The sequence below is a fragment of the Hemicordylus capensis genome, chromosome 5, assembly GCF_027244095.1.
Source record: "Hemicordylus capensis ecotype Gifberg chromosome 5, rHemCap1.1.pri, whole genome shotgun sequence".
NCBI classification, from domain to species: domain Eukaryota; kingdom Metazoa; phylum Chordata; class Lepidosauria; order Squamata; family Cordylidae; genus Hemicordylus; species Hemicordylus capensis.
Window position 1 is genome coordinate 20,391,183 of NC_069661.1, and position 23,592 is coordinate 20,414,774.

Here is a 23,592-nt window from a genome sequence, read left to right on the forward strand (position 1 = left end):
AAGATGTTCCCCTTAGAGGATAGGGCCATAGCTCAGTGGAAGAGCATCTGCATGACTGCATGCAGAAGATCTCAGGTTCACTCCCTGGCATCTCCAGGTAGGGCTTGAAGAACCACTGTGAATCAGTGCAGACAGTACTGAGCGAAGATGAACCAATGGTCTGAGTTGGTAGAAGGCAGCTTCCTATGTTCTCATGAACCAACTTAAACAGGAGCGCTGCCTTTCTCAAGCATTACAATTGGACCTATTGCACAGAAGGGGTTATCACGTCTCATGAAGAGCGTCCTATTAAACTGCAGCTTAGTCTGACCTGTATTTTAAATCTTAAGGAAATGTAAAGGAAGAGACATATTGAGGCGATTCTCACGATTGCCCAAAAGCAGGCTAAGGGACCCTAGCCCACTTTTGGGCAGTCGTGTGCTGCAACGAGAGCCGCACGGCTCCCAGCATCTAGCTCTCAAAAATACCCCTCCCCTAAGACGAGGTTAACGGAGTGAACGCTCTGTTAACCGCGTCTTTTTGCTCTTGTGTTTCTGTGCGCCGTGGCAACACACAAATAGATCTCCAACCAGGAGGCTGCAAGCAGCCTCCCAGGCTCGGGGGTCTCTCCAGGATGCTCTGCGCGCTCGTTTGGGGCATCCTGGAAATTCTGGGGCCTGCACGGTCCCTGATCCCCGCCGGTTCCGTGACGGAGCCGGCAGTTGTGTGCGTGGCCGATTCAGCCACCTAAGGCTGCCCTCTGATTGTCTGTGGAGAGAGTGGGCTAAGCCCGCTCTCCCCACAAACCCCCTTCCGGCAAGTCTCGCTGATCGTGAGACTCGCCTCATTGTCGGGCAGCAGCTTAGAAAGCACACCGAACATCAAGCAGATAAATAGAACCAGCCAGGTACAGCAGAAATCAAGTGCTGACACACCCACTTGTATTGATTCTCGTTTGTAATGGATGCTTTACGCTCCAGAAATTCACCCGTTTCACCTCTGTTTGTCTTACCACCTGGTGCTTGTTGGACTAGCCACAAGCATGAGCCCTTATCTTTATAACTCATCAAGTTCCAGCATGAAATTGATTGATTTCCAATTATGTTTAAACACCATCTGGAGATCTTCCCTTAAACAGAAGAAACTAAACTTTCTAACTCGGTGCTCACTTCCCGGGTGTGCTTTGTTATCTGCTCCATCCTCTTCTGTCAAATGAAAAAGAGGATTTTTACCATGCATCAAGTGCGAATGTGAAGTAGCATGTGTGATATGGTTGTTTGTTTCCATTCAGATTTCCCCAAGTGCATACTGTGGTAAGTAGCCCATTCTGAACACATGAAGCTGCCTTGTACTGAGTCAGTTCATTGATTCATATTTTTATTGTATTGTATTTATATCTTGCTTTTCAGCCAAGATTTATTCTCAAAGCAGCTTACAATTAAAATGCATGCAGAATGCATTGACCACTTTGGGGTGCATATGGCAGAGTCTTTTAGTCCCCAGATATTGATGACATGGTCTAGGCTCTTCCTTCCAAAGAGAGAAGTTGGAAGGAGTCAAATGGACTAGCGAATTGTCTGACAGTAACAATATTATCCCTCCATTCATCTGCCTTCTCTAGACGAGTATTGTTTACTCTGACTTTCTGTGACTCTCCAGAGAGTCAGGTAGGGATCTTCCCCATCAATGGCTACCTGATCCTCTTGACTGGAGGGTTGAACCTGGGACCTTCTGTCTGCAAAATATGTGCTCTTTCATTGAGCTAAGTTTGTTCTGGCTGCATTAAAGAGTTAACCAGGATAGCTGAGCTAACTGATAGAAGAACTGATTGCGAGAACCCAGAATCTCTGGGCAACCCTGGTCAAACCACTGTGGTTAACCTGCATTTAACCAGGATAGATAACTAGAAATCTAATCTTGCAATCAGCTCTGCAGGGTTCAGCTGTCCTGGTTAACTCTTTAACCAGAATCGCTGTGATTTTGCGAGAGCAGCCTAAATTAATCTTCTGCTTGGTCAAATACTTAGTCAACAGCAGCCTCATAAGAACAGCCTTGCTAGATCAGACCTAAAGCTATCTAGTCCAGCACCCTCTTTCACATGGTGGCCCACCAGATGCCTTGGGAAGCCACACAATCAGGAGATGAGGGCATGATCTCTCTCCTGCCACTGCTCCTGTGCAACTGGTATTTGGAAGCATCCTGTCTCTGAACCTGGAGGTAGCCTGTAGCTGTTGGGATTAGTAACCACCAATAGACCTGTCCTCCATGAATTTGTCTAAGCCCCCGTTAAATCCATCAAAATTGGCATCATCACCACATCCTGTGGCAGAGTTCCATATACTAATTACACACTGTGTGGAAAAGTACTTCCTCTTGTTGGTCCTAAATTCCCTGCAATCAGTTTCATTGGGTGACCCTGGTTCTTGTGTTGTGTGAGAGAAAGAAGAACTTATCCTTATCTGCATTCTCCAAACCATGCATAATTTTATAAACCTCTGTGAAGTCTTCTCCCCTTAGTTGCCTTTCCCCCCTAAACTAAAAAAGCCAATTGTTAAAGCCTTGCCTCATAAGAAAGGTGCTCTAGCCCCCTGATCCTCTTGGTTGCCCTCTTCAGCACCCTTTCCAATTCTAGAATATCCTTTCTGAGATATGGTGACCAAAACTGTACCCAGTATTCTAATGTGGCCTTGCCATCGATGTTATAAAATTAGCAGTTTTAAATATTAGCGATTAAAGAGCAGCGTCTTTTTACCCTGCTCCATAATAATTGACCTGTCTCTGTCCGTAATGCAGGCTATTCTGAAGTGATGACTGCTCCACCTGTCAGTGTTATCAGCTTTGCTCTGTGTAGGGATGTGCGCGAACTGGTTTGGCGCCTCCTTTGGGAAGTGCCAAACTGCCTCAAGCACCCGCAGCTGAACCAGTTCAGTGCCTTTCACAGGCTGCAGAGAACAGCACTGCAACCACGTGCAGCCTTTGGTAGAGTGAGTGCCATGCCCAGAAAAACAGTGGGGTATCTGCAGAGCAGGTAAGGACCTACTTTTTAAGGGAACAGCTCCCTGCCCCACCCACGCCTGCATGAGCTGTGTGCACATCCCTAGTTCTGTGTATCCAGCAACCTTCTTTCAGCGATTCCAACTAATCATGGCTATAGTTATTCACCCTTTTAAAAAAGGATCTTCTTTCTCTGCCACTGGCCAATGGCTGAGCTTGTTTCAAAACTGAAACATGAGCCCAGCCCTTTGAAAAGAGAATTCCAAAGTTTGTGCTTAATTGATGATAATTATAAAATGGATGATAACGTCTTTATGACCTGCTTTGATTGATGTGACAGTTATCACAGCAGCCTTGAACAGGATGCTCTGACGAGCAAGATATTTTATCTCACCGTCTCTACCCTTGCATAAATATTTTAAAAATGAAAGGCATAATAAATCTGTCGGCTGCATATACACAGTTGGGCTGCCAAATGTGCCACCTGTTTAGGATTTTAATGAACTGTTCTGGATTCAGGAGGGGGGGAAATCCAGTCAAATTAATGCTGTCATTTCCCTTTGCTACAGTCTTTTTAATTCTTTTTTTTTAAATTAAACAAGAATTTCTGAGAAGTCATTTTACCCAGCCTTGCTAAATGAGGCAACTCTGACCTTTAGAATGGCAGGAAACGAAGCTGCCGTGTGCTGTAGTGGTGGACTTCTTATGGCTCAATCAGGAACAGGATTTCACCTGCATACTTGAGTAGTCTTGTGAGATCTTTGTTGGGATACAAACAAGGTCAGAGGATATATCAATAATCCAGGAGAATTTCTGGAGCTGATGTGAAGTGGAAGATAACATTCAGTGGAATTCCTTTGTTCTTTTTGTGCCTTCTGTCAGGCAACCTAGGTCTCGAAGAAAGGAAAGTTAACAGTGGGGGACAGGATTGCAAGCATACTAAGGCCGGAGAGAAGCAGCAGGTAATATTGGGGTCAGGCTTGGTTTACAGTGTTAGCCAAATTCAGAGACAAGCCCTTGGCTCCAGAGCAAGCTAGCAGTCTAGTCCTGGTGCAGGCTGCCCAAGTTTCAAAGAACCAGAGGCAGATGATGATGATTAATAATGTACTAGCTGACCTGGCGCAGAGCATCTGGGCCCTTAGTTCTCCCTCTCTCCCTCCCCCACACCAGCGCCCTCCGTGGTCGGCCTGGCCACCACCGCTTTCTCCCCTGTCCCCGTGGCTAATCAGCAGCTGCTCATGAACTTTCATGAGAGCTGCCACACATGAGCTTAGCCACGGGTACTACTTGGAGAAATAAATATATAGATAATAATTATTTGTTAGCCTCCCCATAACAATTCTTCTCTGGGCAGCTTACAAAGCAAAAACAACTACTGAATAAAAACATGAAGTTAAAAGCACATCAAAACAAAAGAAAGCTATGATAAAATACATAAATACATCCACATTTTAAAACTTTTTTAAAGGCCTGGGTGAACAGAGAGGTCCTCACCACATCTCACGGGAAAGAATTACCTAGATTAATTATGTGCTGTGTGAAAAAGTATTTTGTCTTGTCGGTTCTAAATTTCCCGGCCTTCCGTTTCGTGGGATGACCCGTGGTTCTAGTGTTGTGAGAGAGGGAGAAAAATTTCTTTCTGTCCACTCTCTCCACACTATGCATAATATTATAGACCTTTATCATGTCTCCCCTTAGTTGCCTCCTTTCTAAAGTGAAGAGCCCCAGATTCTGTTTCTGTAGGCTAGCCTCATAAGGAAGGTGCTCTAGGCCTTCCTTATCAATCATCTTGGTTGCCCTCTTCTACACCTTTTCCAGTTCTGCAATATCCTTCTTAAGATACAGTGACCAAAACTGTATGCAGTACTCCAGATATGATTGCAACATAGATTTGTATAAGGGCATTATAATATTAGCATTTTTATTTTCAATCCCCTTGCTAATGATCCCTAGCATGGAATTGGCCTTTTTCACAGCTGCCACACACTGAGTTGACACTTTCAATTAGGTGGAAGCAACTATCTGTGCATTATGGATTTCAAAAATGTGGAGAGTGGGCTGCTAAGAAGCATACATATGGCTTATGTACCTCTGTAATAGGGACATCAGCTCAAACAAAAAAACAAACCAAGGGGAAATATTGGATTCTCACCTAATGCTGATGACCCAAGAAGAAGCAATATGCTAATACAAAGTATATCAATATATTTAAACTTTAAAATATCAGTGATAAATCATTTTCATAAAATCTAATAATAATAATAATAAATAATAATAATAAATAATAATAAATAATAAATAATTCGATTTCTATACCGCCGTTCCAAAAATGGCTGAGTGGTTTACACAGAGAAATAATAAATAAGATGGATCCCTGTCCCCAAAGGGCTCACAATCTAAAAAGAAACACAAGATAGACACCAGCAGCTGTCACTGGAGGTACTGCAAATTAGCTGCAAATTAGAATTTTTTCAAACAATACTTGTGAAAAATACAAAAATACATAGTTTAAGCCTCTTGAAATTCTTAGACACTGCTGGTATACCAGCTGCCATTTTCTGGCTGTGTCTATAAACATTTTCATTAAGGAAGAACAGTACTTTAATAGTCTCCAAGAAAGATGAGTCATGGCAAGGTTTCTGAGCTTGCTTCTGATGTCTTGCTTCTTTCGGCGTTGGTCTCCTCCATGGTGTTCTTTGCTAGTGGGGAGACTGTTGGGTGATGGTGCCAGCATCCTAAGTGGATTTAAGGACATGACTGTTCTTTGCAATGAAATTATTGGGAGTGTTGAGGTCACTTTGGGGGAACTGATGCTGCTCTGGCTTCCTCCCTTGCCACTGAACCAGTAAATGGATCTGCTGTTCAGAGAGCTGGCATCCTAATTCGCTTTCCTCCTCTCCAGTTTGTTTGTTTTCTCAATTGTTTGTGTGTGTTGTAATAATCACCAGAGTATGTTATTGCTCAGAAAAACATAGTGTGCTGGCATCCCTCTTCCAGTTCAATGGCTTAATCTGGAAGACAGTGGAAATTTCATGAGCAATCGCAAAGCAGTCTCCACCAATCTGCTCAACGGATGTTTTGCATTCTAGAGGTGGTGCATCATTGCTTTTTAATTGTGTGTAGAATTGAAACATTCATCAGAATCTCAGGCAGGTGCAAAATAATTGTCATGCCCTTCCCATTCAACATGTTGTTCTAACTCCCTAAATATTCTTTCTCCTTTGTTTATCTGCTCTGTGTAGATAATTTGGTTCTGTATTAAGTCCTGAAATACTTCACACAGTATTTGTAGGCTGCTTTCCTTGACCTAGAAGAATCCACAACAGTTTAACAATAGAGAGCAACACAGCCAATACAACATGATCACAGTAGCAATCATTAGAACAACAAACCTTTCCATAACATAAATAATTTTCTGTAATTGGAACCAGCGTGGTGTAGTGGTTAGAGAGTTGAACGGAGGACCAGGGAGACTCAAGCTCAAATCCTCATTCAGACATGAAACTCACCGGGTGACTCTGGGCCTGTCACTGAACTTACATCCTAACCTACCATATAGGGTTGTGGTGGGGATAAATATAGCCATGGATGCTACTCTGGGATCTTTGGAGGAAGAGTGGGATATAGATGTAAAAATAAATAAAATTGAAAATATATCTGATGATAATGAATAGAAAATAATTCAATAAGCATTCCAAATTCAAAATGATATATAGACATATTTTAGCTGCAAATAGGTTTCATAAACCTAGAAATAATGGCATCATGTTCCAGCCATAAGAGGGGGGTGTAGCTGCAACAGTGCAGCTGCAGAGAAGGCTTCTTCCACAGTCAAGCATGCATTCATAAGGAGGAGAGGAAAGCGATTTCCACTTCTCTCCTCTTCCTCCAATATTCCTTAAACTTCCAGAAATATGTCCCTGAGTGCCAGGCAGCCCTCATATTAATTTGCCTCTACTATTACTACTATGGAGAGATACATATACATATACAACACTCTTCAACCAAAGTTCTCAAAGCAGTTTACATAGAAAAATAAACACATAAATAAGATGGCCCCCTGTCCCCAAAGGGCTCAAACCTAAAAAGAAACATAAGGTAGACATCAGCTGCTGCTGCTGCTGCCGCCGCCGCTGGAGGAATGCCATGCTGGGGTTGGATAGGGCCAGTTGCTCTCCCCCTGCTAAATATAAGGGAATCACCACTTTGAAAGGTGCATCTTTGCTCAGTTAGCAGGGGTTCTATGCCTTTGCTGTAATTAGCACAGTTCAAAAGCCCTGCTCAGACAGTGAGGTTGTTCTCACGAGCAGCTTAACCCAGATTAGGGCAGCGTAGCCTGGGCTAGGCTGCTCGTGTGCAGTAGGGGTGTGCAATTTGGATTTTCTGTGTTTCAAATTGTAACTGAATCAAAACAGCCCAGATTCGATTCGGATCTGAATCATGGCTGATTCGAATTGAATCAATTCGGGTTTCAGATCTGTCCTGTTAATTCACCCAGATTCTCAGCTTTCATTAAAAGAAAAACAAAAAACTTCCCCATAATGTATAATGGAGGTGTATTGCTTCATGTCGGGGAAAAGGGTGGCCTAGAGCAGTGTGGGGTTGGTGGTAGTGCCCAAGGGGGGCAAGGAAGCTACCAGAATTTTTTCAAAGGATTTGTGCAGAGAGCTGATTTTTGGTGATTTGTTGAAGTTTACGCATCTTTAAGGTTTTTCTCCATAGGAAATCATGTAGGTTTCAGCAGCCTCACAACTGCACTTGGGGGGCGCTGGGGTGGCCCAGAGTGAGTGGTGGTGTAGTGAACAGGGGGTGCCAGCCACCCCCATGGGCTTCTAACCCATGGGGTTCAGGGTTCTGTTGTTCCTGAGGTGTTCTGAGTGTAGATTCTCTGGTAGCAAATGAGATTTTCAATACAAACCATGAATCCACTCTCCTTTGCTATCAGAGAATCTACACTCAGAACACTGCAGAAACAACAGAACCCTGCACCCCATGGGTTAGCAACCCATGGGAGTGGCTAGCACCCTATGTGCACTACACCACCACTCACTCTGGGCCATCCCAGCACCCCCCAAGTACACTTACGGGGCTTCTGAAACCTCCATTATACCTTATAGGGAAAAACCTTAAAGATGCATAAACTTCAACAGTTCACCAAAAGTCAGCCCTTTGCCCAATTCCTCTGCAATTTGGGTGTTAGCCTCTACCCATTAGGCACTTAACTTAAACTGAGTAATACCCCACTGCCTTGTGGGTGGGTGTAGGGTGTAGTTGGCACATGGCAGTTGACAGTTGGTGCTGTCAAAAAGACAGTCAAAATGAACAGAAGAAATGAAGGTGTGTAATGAATCCTCATAAGGATTCATTGATTGAAAGTTATTATACACCAAAGAATCCGGACACTTGAAAAATAGTGACCACACATTTTGCTCCATAACTCCACTTCTATAAGGGCTGGAGCTTAGCTTTTTTTAAAAAATGAAAGCTGGGAATCAGGGGGAATTAATAGGACAGATCTGAAACCTGAATCAAATCAGCCGTGATTCGATTTGTACCCGAATCTAGCCAATGGACCACAGGGGTGTTTCGTTTTGTCTCCGAATCACCCAAATCAGCTAGATTCGGGTACAAATCTATTTGTATCCAAATCAGTTTGTACATCCCTAGTGTGGAGCACCGAGATCCATGTGGATCCTGGCACTTGCGGCCAACCTAGCCCCACTCCCAAGCCCGGCTCTTAGCCAAGGTTCATGGTGAGCTGCCGGGCTTGTGTGTTTGAGGAGCCCAAGGAGTGTGACCTGGAGCCTGAGGAGTCAGAGACAGGTGCCTTGAGCACTCATCTGATGGGGGAATCTCCCTTGTGGCATATCCAGAGGCTGGGAAAACGAGTTTGGCAGCTCACGCATCAAAGAGGAAACCATCAATTGTCTGGGGGAAGGTAAGTTGAATCCTGCCTTTTCCCCTCCCCACCCAACCAACCACCTGTGTGGTCATGTGAGTAGCTCCATTATGTTGAATGTATGTATAGATGGTTGTACACATGGCATTGTTTCTGTGAGAATGACTATATCTGGGCTCATTTTAAAAAGGAACCTGGGCATATCCCCTCACTCAAATGCAGGATATGAATGGAAAATATACTACTGTGCATGTGTTGAACATAATATATAATATTATGTTCAACACATGCACCATAATAAAGGGCTCAGATTGTGAGCCCTTTAGGGACAGGGTTCCATCTTATTTGTTTGTTATTTCTCCGTGTAAACCACCCTGAGCCATTTTTGGAAGTGCGGTATGGAAATTGAATAAATGAATATATGAGTAACTTTGTATACTTTTTAGTAACTTTTACTATATATTTGTACACCATATATAGATTACACTGGAAATGAGGGCAGTTCACAGGATCATAATTAAGGTAGGAGAAGCCCCATACTCTCATTTGGGAGCTGTGTGCACTCTCGTTTACGGACTATGTGTGAAATAAAAACAAGGTTGGCAGTGGGGAGCTTGACAGCCTGCTAAGCAGCAGCTGGGATGGAGGACTTTCCCCTCCTACCACATTCAGCATCTGCGTACAGCTGCTGGGTAGGAGTGAGCCAGCTGCTACTTAGCAGGCAATCAAGCCTCCTGCTTCTGACCTTGTAAGCCTCACATGATCAACAAATGGGAGCATGTGCAGGCCCCCCCCCCCCCCGATTTCAGGATGGTGTGAACTGCCCTAATGTGTGAATAGGGCTCAAGTGTTGGTGGCTGTCCACAGAGAGCCATACACACATAGCAGGCCATCTCTTTCGCTGTGTCCTCGAACAATCTCTAATAGCAGCCAAACATATTCCCTGGGTTATTTCACCCTTTACGGTCCAATTTCAAAGCATAGTGGCATGGAGAGCGGCATTCTTGGCAGTTCCTTTTCAAGGTCCTCCCCTCACCCCTCCAAGTTCACCAGAGCCTTATTCTGACATCCCTCTGATGTGATGCAAGACATTTATGTTGTGGTAAGCACTGATCTACATGGCGAGGTAAGAGCATGTGCTTTAGGCCTTCTGGGACTGCACCACTTCGGAATGTAATCAGGGTATTGCATTACTGGCTGTTTCCCCCATAGCAAAAGTCTAGGTGGAGGAAGGCTAGTTAGGAGGAGGGATTCCAGCCCAGCCTTCTTCCTACCCCTGCTGCATTCTGAAGTGGTTTAGTTTCAGGTGGGCTGCAATCTATTCTCCTCCACCCCACCCCGAGCGTTCAGATTGGATCTCAGTGGCTAGAGATGAGCAAGGATTTGGTGTAGCAGTACAAGTTCTCTATAATCCCTTTAATCTTCTTGAATTGATTCAGTTCCTCCCAGCTTGAGCCCATGGGGACTGAGCTACTTAGAAATCCAGATAAATTATAAATAGGGATGGAGGAGTCCGCTCTCGAGCTAGCTGTGTAGCAAGTCAGGAGGCAAACCCTGCCTGCAAAGGACTGCCCCTTTAGTTGGCACAGTCTGTATGTAATGAGTAACTTAATTTACCATGCAATTGATTATTGTCTCTTACTTCTACTGCCAGGAAACAAGTATTCGGATTTTTTGCAACATAACTCACAATCGTGGATCTTTCCCATGAAGCTAGACTATTTCAGATGCTAACTATGCGTGGTGCTGCCATGGCGAAAAGACTCCCTCTCGTTGGGAAATGAGAGATTGCTCCAGAGGTCCCTGTGATGATGCAGGGGGCTCCAATTTAATCTCCCCTATGGGAAGCGGTGCCAGAAGGGAGCAGAGCATGACTCTTTCACTTTCCAGAGTGTTCACTGCTGCCCCTGCTATCATAAAATGGAAGATTGCTCCTGGTCCCCTGTATCGTGGCTGGGACTCTTGGGCAATTTCTAGGTGGGATGGGTACCTGGTGGCAGCAGAAAGGGTCACGTTTCATTCTTTCTTGCTCTGTTGGCTTTGCTATTGCAAAACATTCCTCTCACCAGGAAATGTGGTGACTCCTCTCACCCCAGCATCTCTGGTTGGTGGTGGGCCCTCTGCTGGGCCTTGGCATTAATGGGGCTGTACCAACCATTGATGTCATAATCTTACCATTCAGGAGTGCCGTATATCAAGTTCTGATCACCTCTCTTCTTTATCAAGGAAGTGAATTTATGCGGTTTAGCGTTCCTCCCCCCACTCCAGCCTTTATATTCCTTATTTGTAGCCTTGTTTCGAAAATGTAATATCCTGCATATTTTGGCGGTGGCAGTTCAATGTTTTTAATTTATATTTGTTTTCAGCACAAAACATGCATTGGAAATGGAGTCGTCAAGTTGCAAAGGAATACCTTCATTTTTTAAAAAAAGGCTTTTTTAGATGTGAGAGGAGGATACTAATGGAAGAACATCTCTTCTGTGCTCCTCGGTTGCCATGAGTGGCTGTGATGTAACAGAACAAAGGAAATGAAATACCCAGTGGTGATTAATTGCAAAAAAATCTATTTCTGATTGATGGTAAAAGCAGAAGTCAAAACAATGCAGGTGGAATACTTTATAAAATAGGTGATTGTTAATTAATGGTTGTGTAGTGATGTAGGTGTAATAGCCTACAGTTCATTATAGACCCTAGCAGAAATTATGGTTTTTCAAGCTGCTTTCATTACAGTACTCTATGCTTCTTTGGGGGGAGGGGTGTGTGCTCTCTCTCTCACACATCCAATTATGGAATGATGCTATAAAACTCATTGACACCCAGCTCAGCTTTTTCTGTCTCCATGATTTGGAGAGGAGACCAGGGCCTCCTGAGACCCTGCAGCTAACCCTCCTCTCTCTAACTCTAGAGCAGGGAGCCATGCCCATACAAAAGCTGAAAGAAATCTGAGTGCAAGGTATCTATTTCCAGCCAAAATGGCTATTCAGGAATGGATAGGCACATTGAAGATGGATAGGCAAAAAGCCGGGCAACAAAGGGATGTGGAGCTTTGGGAGAAAAGAGGGGGAAAGAAGCAGAGGAAGTGAAAATAGGGCAACTAGATGAAAATCTGATGACAACCGCTACCACCACTCCTCTCTCCCCTGAAGAATCGGCTGCCTGAGCAAGCCATTGCCTGACCTTCCAAAGAGTTGGTTGATTCTCCTGGCAAGAGAAGCGGCCATAGCATATGCTTTGCATTCAGAAGGTTTCATCCCTCCAGGTGCTGGAGAAGACTTTCCATCTCCCCACGGACTTACCTCTCATTTTCCTTTGCATGTGGGAAACTGTGGTTTGTTCAAACCATAGTTAGTTAACAAACCAGGATTCATCTGGACCATGGTTTTGCTCTCAGTGAATTATCACACATCCTAACCTTATCACAAACCAAAGTTCTCATATTCAGATGCAACATGAAGCTAAAAATCTCCTTCCCTTGTGGGCAAAGGAGAGAGGAATAGAAAACCATGTTTTCCTATTACATCTGATCCACTAAATATATAGAGTGAGGCCACTATATGCAGGGCTGGATTAAGCTAGTGCGGGGCCTGTAGCATATGTTATGAAGGGGCCCCAAATTTAAAAAAATTCACATAAATTTTGAAACATAATTTTTTTACTTGCATAGTAAAGTAATTCCATTTTTTCATTTGCTATACAGCCAGATAATACGACAAATGTCTGACACTTCAGTAATACTATTACTTACATGTAGGTATCAATTTCAAATTCAAAAGTAAAAAAACCTACAATTTAAACATGCCCTATTCACGCACAGACTGATGGAGAGGTTGTATGGTGTATGATTGAAAGTATATCATTTTTAGACACTTCCCCATCATTGAATACAATTGTTAGCATTATTTATGCCTTGACATTGCAAGCAAACAAAATCACGTTGTTTCAGCCCTGAGGCCAATGCTTTTTGTGCCATGAAACAATCCTGGAAAACATAAGAGAGTGGCATGAGGAGAGCAGGTAAAACAGTGGGTGAGGCATTCTGGTTTGACCCATGGTAAGCAGAGCACTAATCTAATGGGCGGAAAAAAGTTTGCAACTAATAATTATCCCAGATTGACCTTTGCTTTGTAAACAACTTTGCAAAATGTCCCCCACCTCTCTTTTGTGTTCAATAATCCGCACACAGACAGGAGTCACCGTGGCAGGAGCCGGAGGGCTGAGCCCACTTCTCAGCAGTGCACGCTCTTTAAGTTTCCCCACGCAGACCTGGCGTGCCCGGCAGCAGCCCTGGCTCTTCAGATTCGTTTTGGGGGGTGGTTAGTGGGTTTGTTTCAGCACACAGGCAGCAGCACACCCTGTGGGAAATGGTGGTGGCGGGTAGACAGTCAGTGACACGCTCTCTTCGTGAGCATACACAAAAGCGTGGTGTTGTGCGTGCGAGAGAGAAGGCCTGCATAGCGGCTATGGGCAACAAGCAAGCGTGCGTCAGTCATCGTTGTTGTCACTGAATAATATAGGAGGTTGTGTGGGCCCTGCAGGCATGAGGAGGGATGGAGCGCACGCGGGGCGGGTTGCCTGCACCTATCAGCCCCACAAGAAAAGCACATGGGTGACAGGCAGGCAGGCAACTAATTGGAATTGGGTGGCGGCCAATTCAGGACTCAGCAGAGAATGGGCAGCAGCACCAGGCAGCAAGTAGAGAGGCTGCATGAGTAGAGAGCAGAAAAAAGTTTAAGCCGGGCGTGCGGAGCCCTCACAAATGCGGGGCCCATAGCAAATGCTACATTTGCTACTACGTTAATCCGGCACAGACTATATGCAAAATCTTACAGCACCTGAAAATGAAGGTGGTTTCTTTTGATGAGGGAATATAAAGTTATTGGGTATGACAGGAAGGGAAAATGGGCTGTGGAAAGGTTGCATAGATGGTTTTCATTTAAATACAAAAGAAGAAATATGAAAATATGTTTGCCACATTGCTGTGTGGCCCAAGGAGGCTGGCTTTAATAAGCTGGAGGCTGACTGCCCAGTCTCTTCAATTAATTTCAATTACAGCCTCAAGGTATAGAGATATGGATAAATATGCTTGCTCCCCTGTATTTACTGCTCTGCAGCTGAAAAAGGAGGAGGTCTATGTTTATTGTGGGGGGAAGGTTTGTGCTGTAGATGGAATCCTGGGAGAGAGAAAGAACTAGATTTGAGTAATTGGGTGTTGGGATACCGAGAACAGAGAAATATTTCATCCAGGCCATTAAATGCATCTTCTGAAACTGGGGCTGCTGGGGGCTGTCAGGTTGCTCAATGTTCAATGGAACGCTGAGGCTATTAATGATGTCAAAATGAAATTCTATATTCTGCATGCCCCAGGGCTGCAGGTGGCAGAGAAAATAGAAGTCTCAGATGGATCTGCTGGGAACAAGATGGATAGTCTGCTTCAATTTCAGCTGTATTTATGGAGAAGCATAACTACTGTATAGTTGTACAGTATGTTGACCTATAAAGGTCTAGGATATCAGCCTACATTCATATCACTATACCATGAGGCCTTACGCAGACATAACCCTGTTTTCTTGTAGGGATGTGCACGAACCGGTTCGGAGGCCATGTTGGAGGCCTCCGAACCAGTTCGGAACCGGACTGGTCCAGCACTGAGGGGGGGGTCTACCTTTAAGGGCGGGGGGGTAGTACTTATCCCTCCTGCCGCTCTTCCCCCTCCAGCGCTGCAGTTAGGACTGAAGTTTTGGGGGCGGCAGCGTTCCTCCCTGCTGTCCCTTACCCCGTCGTTGCCAGGAAGTTGCAGAAATACAAGCATGCATGCACTCGTCGCGGCGCGCGCTTGTTGCCGCCGTGCGCATGCTGCATACGTCACACGTAGTGTGCGTGTGACGTATGCGGTGCGCGCACGACGGCAACAGGCGCGCACCACGACGGGCGCATGCGTGCTTGTATTTCTGCAACTTCCTGGCAACAACAGGGGCAGGGGTGGCAGGGAGGAACGCCCCCAAAACTTCGGTCCTAACTGCAGCGCCGGAGGGGGAAGAGCGGCGCGAGGGGTAAGTACTACCCCCCCCACCCTTAAAGGTAGACCCCCCCCAGTGCCGGACCGCGCCGCGTGGTTCCGTGCACACCACTATTTTCTTGTCCTTAACCATGGTTAAATGTTCTCTCTGAACACCTAAACAATAGGTAAGGATTGACTGCAAAGCAGAATGTGAAGTTGTATAAACTGGATTTGCTAACCATGGTTTGTTGGTGTTGGCTAAACATGATCTCTTCAGCTGAACAAAACCGTGACTGGTTTTTGAACCTCTCTGCTGAAAAGATAGCAAGGTGGTGGGGCTATTCTCATGATCAGCCAAAATCGGGCTAGGAGAACCTAGCCCGATTTTGGCTGATCGTGTAAACCACCGGGCTCACAGGCGGGCCCGGTGGCTTACAAGTGGTTAGCCCGCTTTTTTAGCCCTCCTCAAAGCCTGGGTTTGCGGAGCAAGCACTCCGCATACCCAGGCTTTCCGATCGTGAGTAGCTGCTGTGCGCCTCTGCACCGCGGCTACTCATGAGGAGACCCCTGGAGGGGAGGTGAAAAGCCACCTCCCGGCTCTGGGGGCCTCCCCAGTATGCCCTGCGCTCTAGCACCGGGCATACTGGAGCTTCCAGGGGCTCCCTAGCCCCTGGGAACTCCCTAGCCCTCGCTGACTCCATCATGGAGCCCGCAATTGTATGGGCAGCCAATCTGGCCACCCAGGGCTCCTTCCCTGCTCGTGTGTGAGGAGAGCAGGCTTAGCCCGCTCTCCCCGCTCACCCCACCAAACTGGGTCTCACTGATTGTGAGACCCAGCTCGGTGTCTTCCTTTATCTACCTACCTACCCACGCACCACACACAGAGGCAGCAGGGCTTAGCTCAGCCCTTTGCTTGCTGGACTAAGCCCTGCTACCGTTGTGTGTGGTTGGTTAACAATGGGTACAGCAACAAATCATAGTTGAATGCCATGGCTGTTTTTGGCTTCAGAGTGGCCAATAGTGCCTCACTGACTTGGCTAAATGTTTTCAAAGCACACACAGAAGGGTCCTTGGTAGCTATGAAATCTCTACTTCTTGGAGACTCAAAGCCAGAACTTGAGCATCTTCCAGGAGAGGTATAATGTTATTTGGCTGTCTTTTGGTGACCAGAGCTGACTTAGTATTAGACAGGTTTAATATGGAGTAAGTAACTTTTAATGTTGGGGTTTACTTGGTTTACTGTTTTTATCTAAAAGTCTCATTCTGTCTTGTTTTTATTTGAAGGGTACCATATTTTTGCCTGGAAATCGAGTGATTGAGCATCCTTGCAATGATGAAAGTCCAGGGAAGTTCCTCTTTGAAGTGATTCCAGGTGGGATATTTTATTCACTATAACTGTGTTGTAATGTTGTACTGATGAACTAAAGACCAGTCTTATTTGGCCTTAACAGATGCTGGAGATGATTAATGATATAATTGAGGAGGAAATATATCAGCTTGTTTGGCTATTAAAAATAGTGTGATCTTATGGATTTTTGTTTACTGTTCATCTTGGTTCTTCAAAGAAGATTATGGAGGGTTTTGGCTTGTTTGTCATGGTATACATTGCTTTAAGTTTGCAGGCTCTTGTTTTGCTACTGAAAGAAATTGAATGCTTAAAGAATGAGGGATGTTGATGTGTTAAAATTCCGTGATAGAAATGAAGCAAGTGGTTGGTAATGGCGCAGTGGTTTAGCTGTACATTGTTCAGTGAGGAAAGCAGGCAGGAGTGGAATCAGGAGCTTGGAATTAGACAGCATAGGGCAGGTTCAGATGTTGCACAAAGCCAAGATTAAGCCTTGGCTGTGTGTAGTGTCCCCAGGCCTTGCAAGCACGTGCTCCTCCACTTTCCTTCCATGAATGGGAAGAATTCTCCTTCTGATTGCAGTTATTATAAGCCAGGATTGGCCATGTCATCTGAACCAATTGGTTTTTGCTTATTTCAGCCCTGGACGATCCAAGACATGTTACTGCCTGAGGCAAAGGACGATATGACTCCCGCATCTGTGGGCGGGTCTCTGGCCATGCTGCTGAGGCAGGGTGATGGCATGCAAGCATTCTCCGACTACACCACAAAGCCAGGGAGTAGTGGCAGAGGTGTTCTTCGCTCATTTGGGGGTAATGGGAAGAGGAGAAGGAGGCAGGCCAGACTGAGAGGTTTTCAAGAACTAAGTGGATCCTGATAGGCCTCTTGTGTCCCCTGAACCCCGCTGAGCTGGTAGCTGCAGTACTGCCCTCTGGCCTTCTGTGATGGCGGCGTTGCTGACAGTATCAGAGAGCAGCCTGGCTCCCTCCTTTAAAGGGTAAGACTTCTACATCCTGCTGCCAGGGTTTATGGCCTGAGACCTGCAATGCCTTTTTTGCAGGCAAGTTTTAAAAGGTTGCAGGGCTAAAGTTCAAGCTGCTGGTCAGAATCTCATTCCTGTTCATTTGGCATGTCTGTCGCAAGGCGGTGCTTGATTACAGAAGTTGCATTTATGCTTATGATGTTTGCAGATGAGTCTGTACTGTGGCTGGCAGGCCCTCTAGCATAACTAGCAGAGGAAGAGTGGAGGGACAAAAGAGAGAATTACTTCAGTGCTAGTGAAGGAAACCTTTCCTGTTAATCCTAAACAGTACAGGGCTTGCCCTGTGTACTTGGTCATTCTGAACAGGGAAGATGTAATGCTCGGCACTCCCTGTTCTGGGCCCATTTCTCCAACTATTCTACCCAATGCAGAAGAAGCTTGGTAGCATGTCTTGCAAATTTCTAGGTGAACAGAAATTCTCTCCCATTCTCCTGGGGAAATCCAACCAGCTTGCAGACAATGACACAACTTGACAAGCAGTGTTGGTACCCAGGAGCTAATGCTCTAGCATTCCCTGCAGGATTTCAGATATTCCATTTGTCCAATTACAGCATTAGCTCTGGCCTAGAATATCATTGGTAAGGAAAGCAGCAGACTAGCTGACAGGTGTGTACTTGTTCAGGGACTCCCAGTTCAGCTCTGACTGAACAACAGAGCATTCTGTCTGTAAAATAATCCTCGGCTAACAAAAATGCCAACATCTATGGCATTAAAATCCACCCACCGGCACTATCTGGCTGTAGATTTGTTTGTGTGTAAGTAGCTACTGTGATTTTGGCAAAAAAGGCAATTAGAGCGATTCTTTCCCAACTTCCCAAAATCTAAGAGGCATGAAATTCCAGGCTTGAAAATATTTTTGCAAAACAATGCAGACAGATGTAGGCTGACCAGCAGAGGAATCCATGTCTAAATGTTAATTGATGCAGCTGAAGAGCAAAGAGATTAGTCAGATGCATTTTATTATTATTTCCCTGGAGAAAATATGGGGGAAAGATCTAAACTGCATCTAGTTGTCCTTATTAAACTTTCTCCACCCTCATCCATTTTGGCATATGATTATAGAGCTTTCTGTGTGGGAACCGTATTTTAGATTTGGCTGTCTTGAACTAGCAATAGATGCAAAAAATTTATGACTTAAATGCTGATACATATGAGCCAATGGGTTTTAACAGAGTGTCGATTTGTGTAATCTTCAACTCCCATCCGTTCAGTTTCACTTACCACTCCAGGGCACAGAGTATGGAACTGTATTTATTACTCAGTTCAGTTGTGGATATACTGGTGTATCTTAGGCACGAGAAGCAAATGTCCATCGAAAATGGCAATCTCACATTCTGTTTTCTCCTGTTCTCGCTGGTAGCATGCAGCATTGATTGCTGGTGTATCATAGTGGTTGTCACAGGACTGTGTCAAACTCAAGGCACCAATCAGGTGCAGAGAGAGGCTCCCCCTGGCCCTGCCCCCCACGTCTGATGTCAAACGCAGGGGGCCAGTTAGCCTGCCCCCCGGTCTGATGTCAGACATGGGGGCATGGTCTCCCTCTCAAATGGGGCTGTGCGGCCCCATTTGGAAGGGAGATTGGCCCACGCTGTGTTGGGCAGCGCAGGCCGGAGCAACTCTCCGTGCCTTTAAAGGGCCACACAGCCCTGTTTGTGAGGGAGATTGGCCCCGCTGCATTGGCAATGAGGCCAGGAGCGGCTCTCCTTGCCTTTAAAGGCAGGGAGAGTTGCTCCGGCCTGCGCTGCCAATGCAGTGTGGGCTAATTTTGTTCCCTGAAATCAGGCAGCCCCGTTTGGGAGCAAAATAACACCCCCCACATCCAATGCCAGATGCAGGTGTGTGTTGGGGCCGCAAGGCACGGCCCCTGATTGGCAGCAGCCCGGCTTCTTTGAACCCATTTGCCCAATAGTTACTCTGCCCCTGGCATCAATATAGACAGAGCATGGAGAGAAGTTCCTGCAGTATTCTGTGGGACTGTTGGAACCCACCCGGCCTCTGACAAAGAGGAGACTCCAATCAGTGTTCCCTCTAACAGGGTTTCCCAGATGTTGTGGACTACAACTCCCAGAATCCCCAAGCAAAAGCCATTGCAGCTGGGGGTTCTGAGAGTTGTAGTCCATAACATCTGGGAATCCCTGTTAGAGGGAACACTGTCTCCAATGAGAAGGAGCATGCCCCAGCCAAGCCCCTTGTCCATGATCAAAAACCCCTGGAACCAACAGACCCTGAGCAGCCAGAACAAATGCACCCCTTCTGCAGTTCTGAGGACCTGGTGTCTCTCAGTGGGGTTCCTGTTCTCTCGCTAGAATTCCATCTGTTGCCCCCATGACCTCAGGAGCAGAAATCACACCATGCTAGGGCTATATGTAGCCAGCCTTGGAAGTGAAGTGTTCCTTTGGCTGCTTGTGGCCTCCCTCCCAATGGGCTTACTTGGGCTTAATTGCTTGTTAAAACGTTTCTTGATTTCTGTCATAGTACCATAACTGTAAGCCTTCAGTGGAAAGAACTTATTGATCCTCTATAAAAAGAACCAACTGTGGGAAAACAAGGAGGCCAGTAGGGATGTGTGTTTCATTTCGGATACAAAACGTTTTGTGAACAAAACAGGCCATTTCGGCTGTTTTGTAGCCAAAACAAAATACCCAATGCTCAAAACAGAAAATTTTGTAGACAAAACAAAACATCCTTGTTTTGGATACAAAATGTTTTGTTGTTTCAGCTGTTTTGGAACTCCATTTTGCAATCGCAGAAAGTCTTTCTCCTTCAGTCTCCATTTTTAGTTTTGACATCTGTTTGAATTTCCAGCCCTTCCAGCCTGCAGATTGGCCAGCGAAAGCATGGGCTGATCTGCTGTCAATTGCCTCCTTATTCTGTTTAAGCAAATTTAAGGGTAAATTTTACTCTCATTGGCCAGTGGGGCAGTGTGCATTTCATTGTTGTTGTTTCACACTGTTGTGTGTAGATCAATTGCATCTCAGGCGGAGGGGGGGCGGGGACGTGGATGTGCATGACCTTTGGAAATCTGCCTGATTTTTTCCAAAGCTCCGCTGTTGTTGCTGTGTGATGTTGATGTTATTTGGGGTGGATTGGGGGCAGAAAGGGGGCTTTAGGGGCAGAAAAGTGGTTCAGGTGGTAGTGCCCCAATGGGTGCCTGCAGATTCCAAAGGAATTGGGAAAAGGGGTGATTTTTAAAGAATTTCTGAAGTTGAAATGTCTTTGGGGCAGATTTGGGGCAGAAAGGGGGCCTGAGGGGCACAACAGTGGATTGGGTGGCAGTTCCCCAAGGGGTGCCTGCCACAACCCAGATTCCAAAGGAATAGGGCAAAGGGCTGATTTCTTAGGAATTGTTGGAAGTTTATGCTTCTTTAAGGCCCCCCCCCCCAAGGAATAATGGAGGTTTCAGCAGACCCATAACTCTACCTGGGGGGCACTGGGGTGGCCGGGAGTGAGTGGTGGTGTAGAGCACATAGGGTGCCAACCGCCCCCATGGGTTGCTAACCCATGGGGTGCTGGGTTCTGTTGTTTCTGAGGTGTTCTGAGTGTAGATTCTCTGGTAGCATATGAGATTTTCAATGACAAACCATGAATCCACTCTCATATGCTACCAGAGAATCTGAATCTACACTCAAAACATCTCAGAAACAACAGAACCCAGTACCCCATGGGTTAGCAAACCATGGGGGTGGTTGGCACCCTATGTGGTCTACACCACCACTCACTCTGGGCCACTCTGGTGCCCCCCAAGTGCAGTTATGGGGCAGGAATTATGGAGGTCCATCATTCCCTATGGGGAAGAACTTTACAGACACGCAAACTCCATTACATCTTTAAAAATCAGCCTTCTGCCCAATTCCTTTGAAATAATTATGGCAGCTTCCTTGCCCCCACTGGGCACTACCAGCCACCCTACTCTGCTCTGGGCCACCCCTTTCTCCTCAACATGAAGCTATACTTTTGCTAAAACCTCAATTCTTCCCTAAGGGAAAAATCCTATACTTTGAAATTTCACCAAAATCCAGCCCTTTGCCCAATTACTCTGAAATTTGGGTGGTATTTTCCACCCATTTGGCACTACCACCCCCACCCACTAGTTTTTTAAAATCCAAAACATTTCAGATTCGGATTTTGCAATTTCGAACAAAGAACAAAATTGGGGTGTTTCGGATTGGCTGGTTTTGAACAAAGAACAAAACGGGGGTATTTCAGATTCGGGCCAAAAACAAAACAGAAAACAAAACAAAACGCACAACCCTAGAGGCCAGCTCAGAGGATTAGGGCCACCCTGTTTTCCAGGGAGGGGTGCGGCTCCTGGCTCTTGGACAGCCCTCCATTTGGAGCCTGGCTGCTGGTTCCACAGCTCCTTCACTGAGCTCTTGGCTCCAGTTGCTGCTTTGCCCCACTGGAGCTGGGCACGGGAGGGGGCCTGGCAACGTGTTGGGGCTTCCTCTGTTCCTTTGGCTTAGCCTTTGGTTCACTCAAAAGTGAGGGAGTCTCAGCAACTGAAGAGGGAATGCAAAGAAAAAGAAGAATGGGAGAGCAATGAGCAGCTGCTTAGCTTGCGCATCCGCAGAAGGCCAACATCTATATTGCTCTGTCTCCGTTGGGGCGGAACTGGACAGCTGTGCCTTCCTCCAGAGATGACTTGGACTGGGAGCAGCTCGATTCAGGTCTGTCCTTTCCCCAGCCATGTGCCTCCTGAAAGGCAAGGACAGCTGGTGTTAAATCCCTGCTTGACTGTCCAGTTATGACTAATGGCCCTGCCCCTTTCTACCATTTGGGTTGCAACTGCTGGGTCCCTGCCTGAGTTCACGAAAGAATGGCAGAGGAACATAGGAAGCTGCCATATACTGAGTCAGACCTTTGGTCCATCTCACTCAGTATTGTCTTCACAGACTGGCAGTGGCTTCTCCAAGGTTGCAGGCGCTAATCTATCTCAGCCCTGTCTTGGAGATGCTGCCAGGGAGGGAACTTGGAACCTTCTGCTCTTCCCAGAGTGGCTCCATCCCCTGAGGGGAATATCTTACAGTGCTCAGACTCCTAGTATCCCATTCATATGCAACCAGGTGGACCCTGCTTAGCTAAGGGGACAAGTCATGCTTGCTACCACAAGACGAGCTCTCTTCCTTTAGGTTAGAGGCTCCTGCCCTGTGCAACAGCAGGGCAAGTGAGTCAGCTGTCCCCACCCACTTTCCTTAGGGGCTGCTTGTGGGAGTAAGATGGATCAGTGGTGGTGCCCCGTCATAGTTGCTGAGAGCCCAGCTATGGATCGGGACTTCTCCAGTTCGAATCTTATCTCTGTCATGAGCTCAGTAGGTGACCTCAAGGCAAGCTTCTCAGCCTCACCTCTCCATCTGCAAAATGGGGATGATAATGCTTACCTTTAGCTTACATGGATTGCAGCTGGAGAATAAAGTGCAGTGCTTTGGCCACTCAAAAGTGCCAATGCTAACCATGAATGAATGAATGGACCCAAATCCATGTGGTGTTGTTCTTGGGTCTCTTTCCTGTGGCTTGGCTCCAGAGCTTTAGCTACGTCTGGCTAGGAATGGGGGTGGGGGAGGCATGATACGATGGTGTCAGCTTTTGTGTTCGCCATACTACGCATTATGGCCGAGGGTTACTTGACACAGGGGTTGCCGTTTTAGGCAGCAGCCCCATGTTGCTCATCATGTGCAGTTTGGCCCTTAGGCAAGCTGCCACCTCATTGCTTCGGTCCATCAACAGGTTAATAAGAATAACAGGTTTTGGGTGAAGATGATGGCTGAAGGAAAGATTATGCATCGCTTTGCAAATGAACAGACTTATCCAGAAAAGCGTTACATCTGGGTAATGTTTTGCGGCATTTGGCTCTGTGGTGCATTTGCTCACTGTGTCAAATTCTGGCACAATGAATTAACTATGCACTGTCTTGTAAAGAGAACATCGGATTCCCTCATTCCTATCTGATTTGGACTAGAACCACTCAGTGTTGCCTCTGACAGGGATTCCAGATGCTGTTGGCTAAAACTCCCAGAATCCCCAGCTGCTATGGCTTTTGCTTGGGGATTCTGGGAGTTGTAGTCAACATTGTCTGGGAATCCCTGTTAGAGGGAGCACTGGAACCACTGCACAGGTCCTGGTTAGGAGCCCTGCAAGGCAGCTGTGTGTGTCCTTGTAAACAAATCAGGTAAGTTAGCAACAGCTGTGGGGAGCCTGAGTTTGAGAGCCAGCAACTAACAGACAGTAGGCTCACATGATGTGCAAGGCAATGCCAGTAATTCTGATCGCCCAGCGCTGCTGCCCATGTGCAAGCCAGCCCCTGTGGTGTTGCACAAGAGCACAGCTGCAAAACTACT

General features: G+C 46.2%; 1 protein-coding gene across 9 annotated transcripts in view; it reads left to right on the forward strand.

Annotated features, from left to right (window-relative positions):
- ARHGAP24 (Rho GTPase activating protein 24) overlaps positions 1-23,592 on the forward strand; it is a 552,712-nt gene that overhangs the window by 236,961 nt on the left and 292,159 nt on the right. For all 9 annotated transcript variants that reach the window (XM_053255944.1, XM_053255948.1, XM_053255950.1 and 6 more), the window contains one exon: positions 16,155-16,242. In XM_053255944.1, the coding sequence (XP_053111919.1) occupies positions 16,155-16,242 (88 nt within the window). The remainder of the gene's footprint in view (positions 1-16,154; positions 16,243-23,592) is intronic.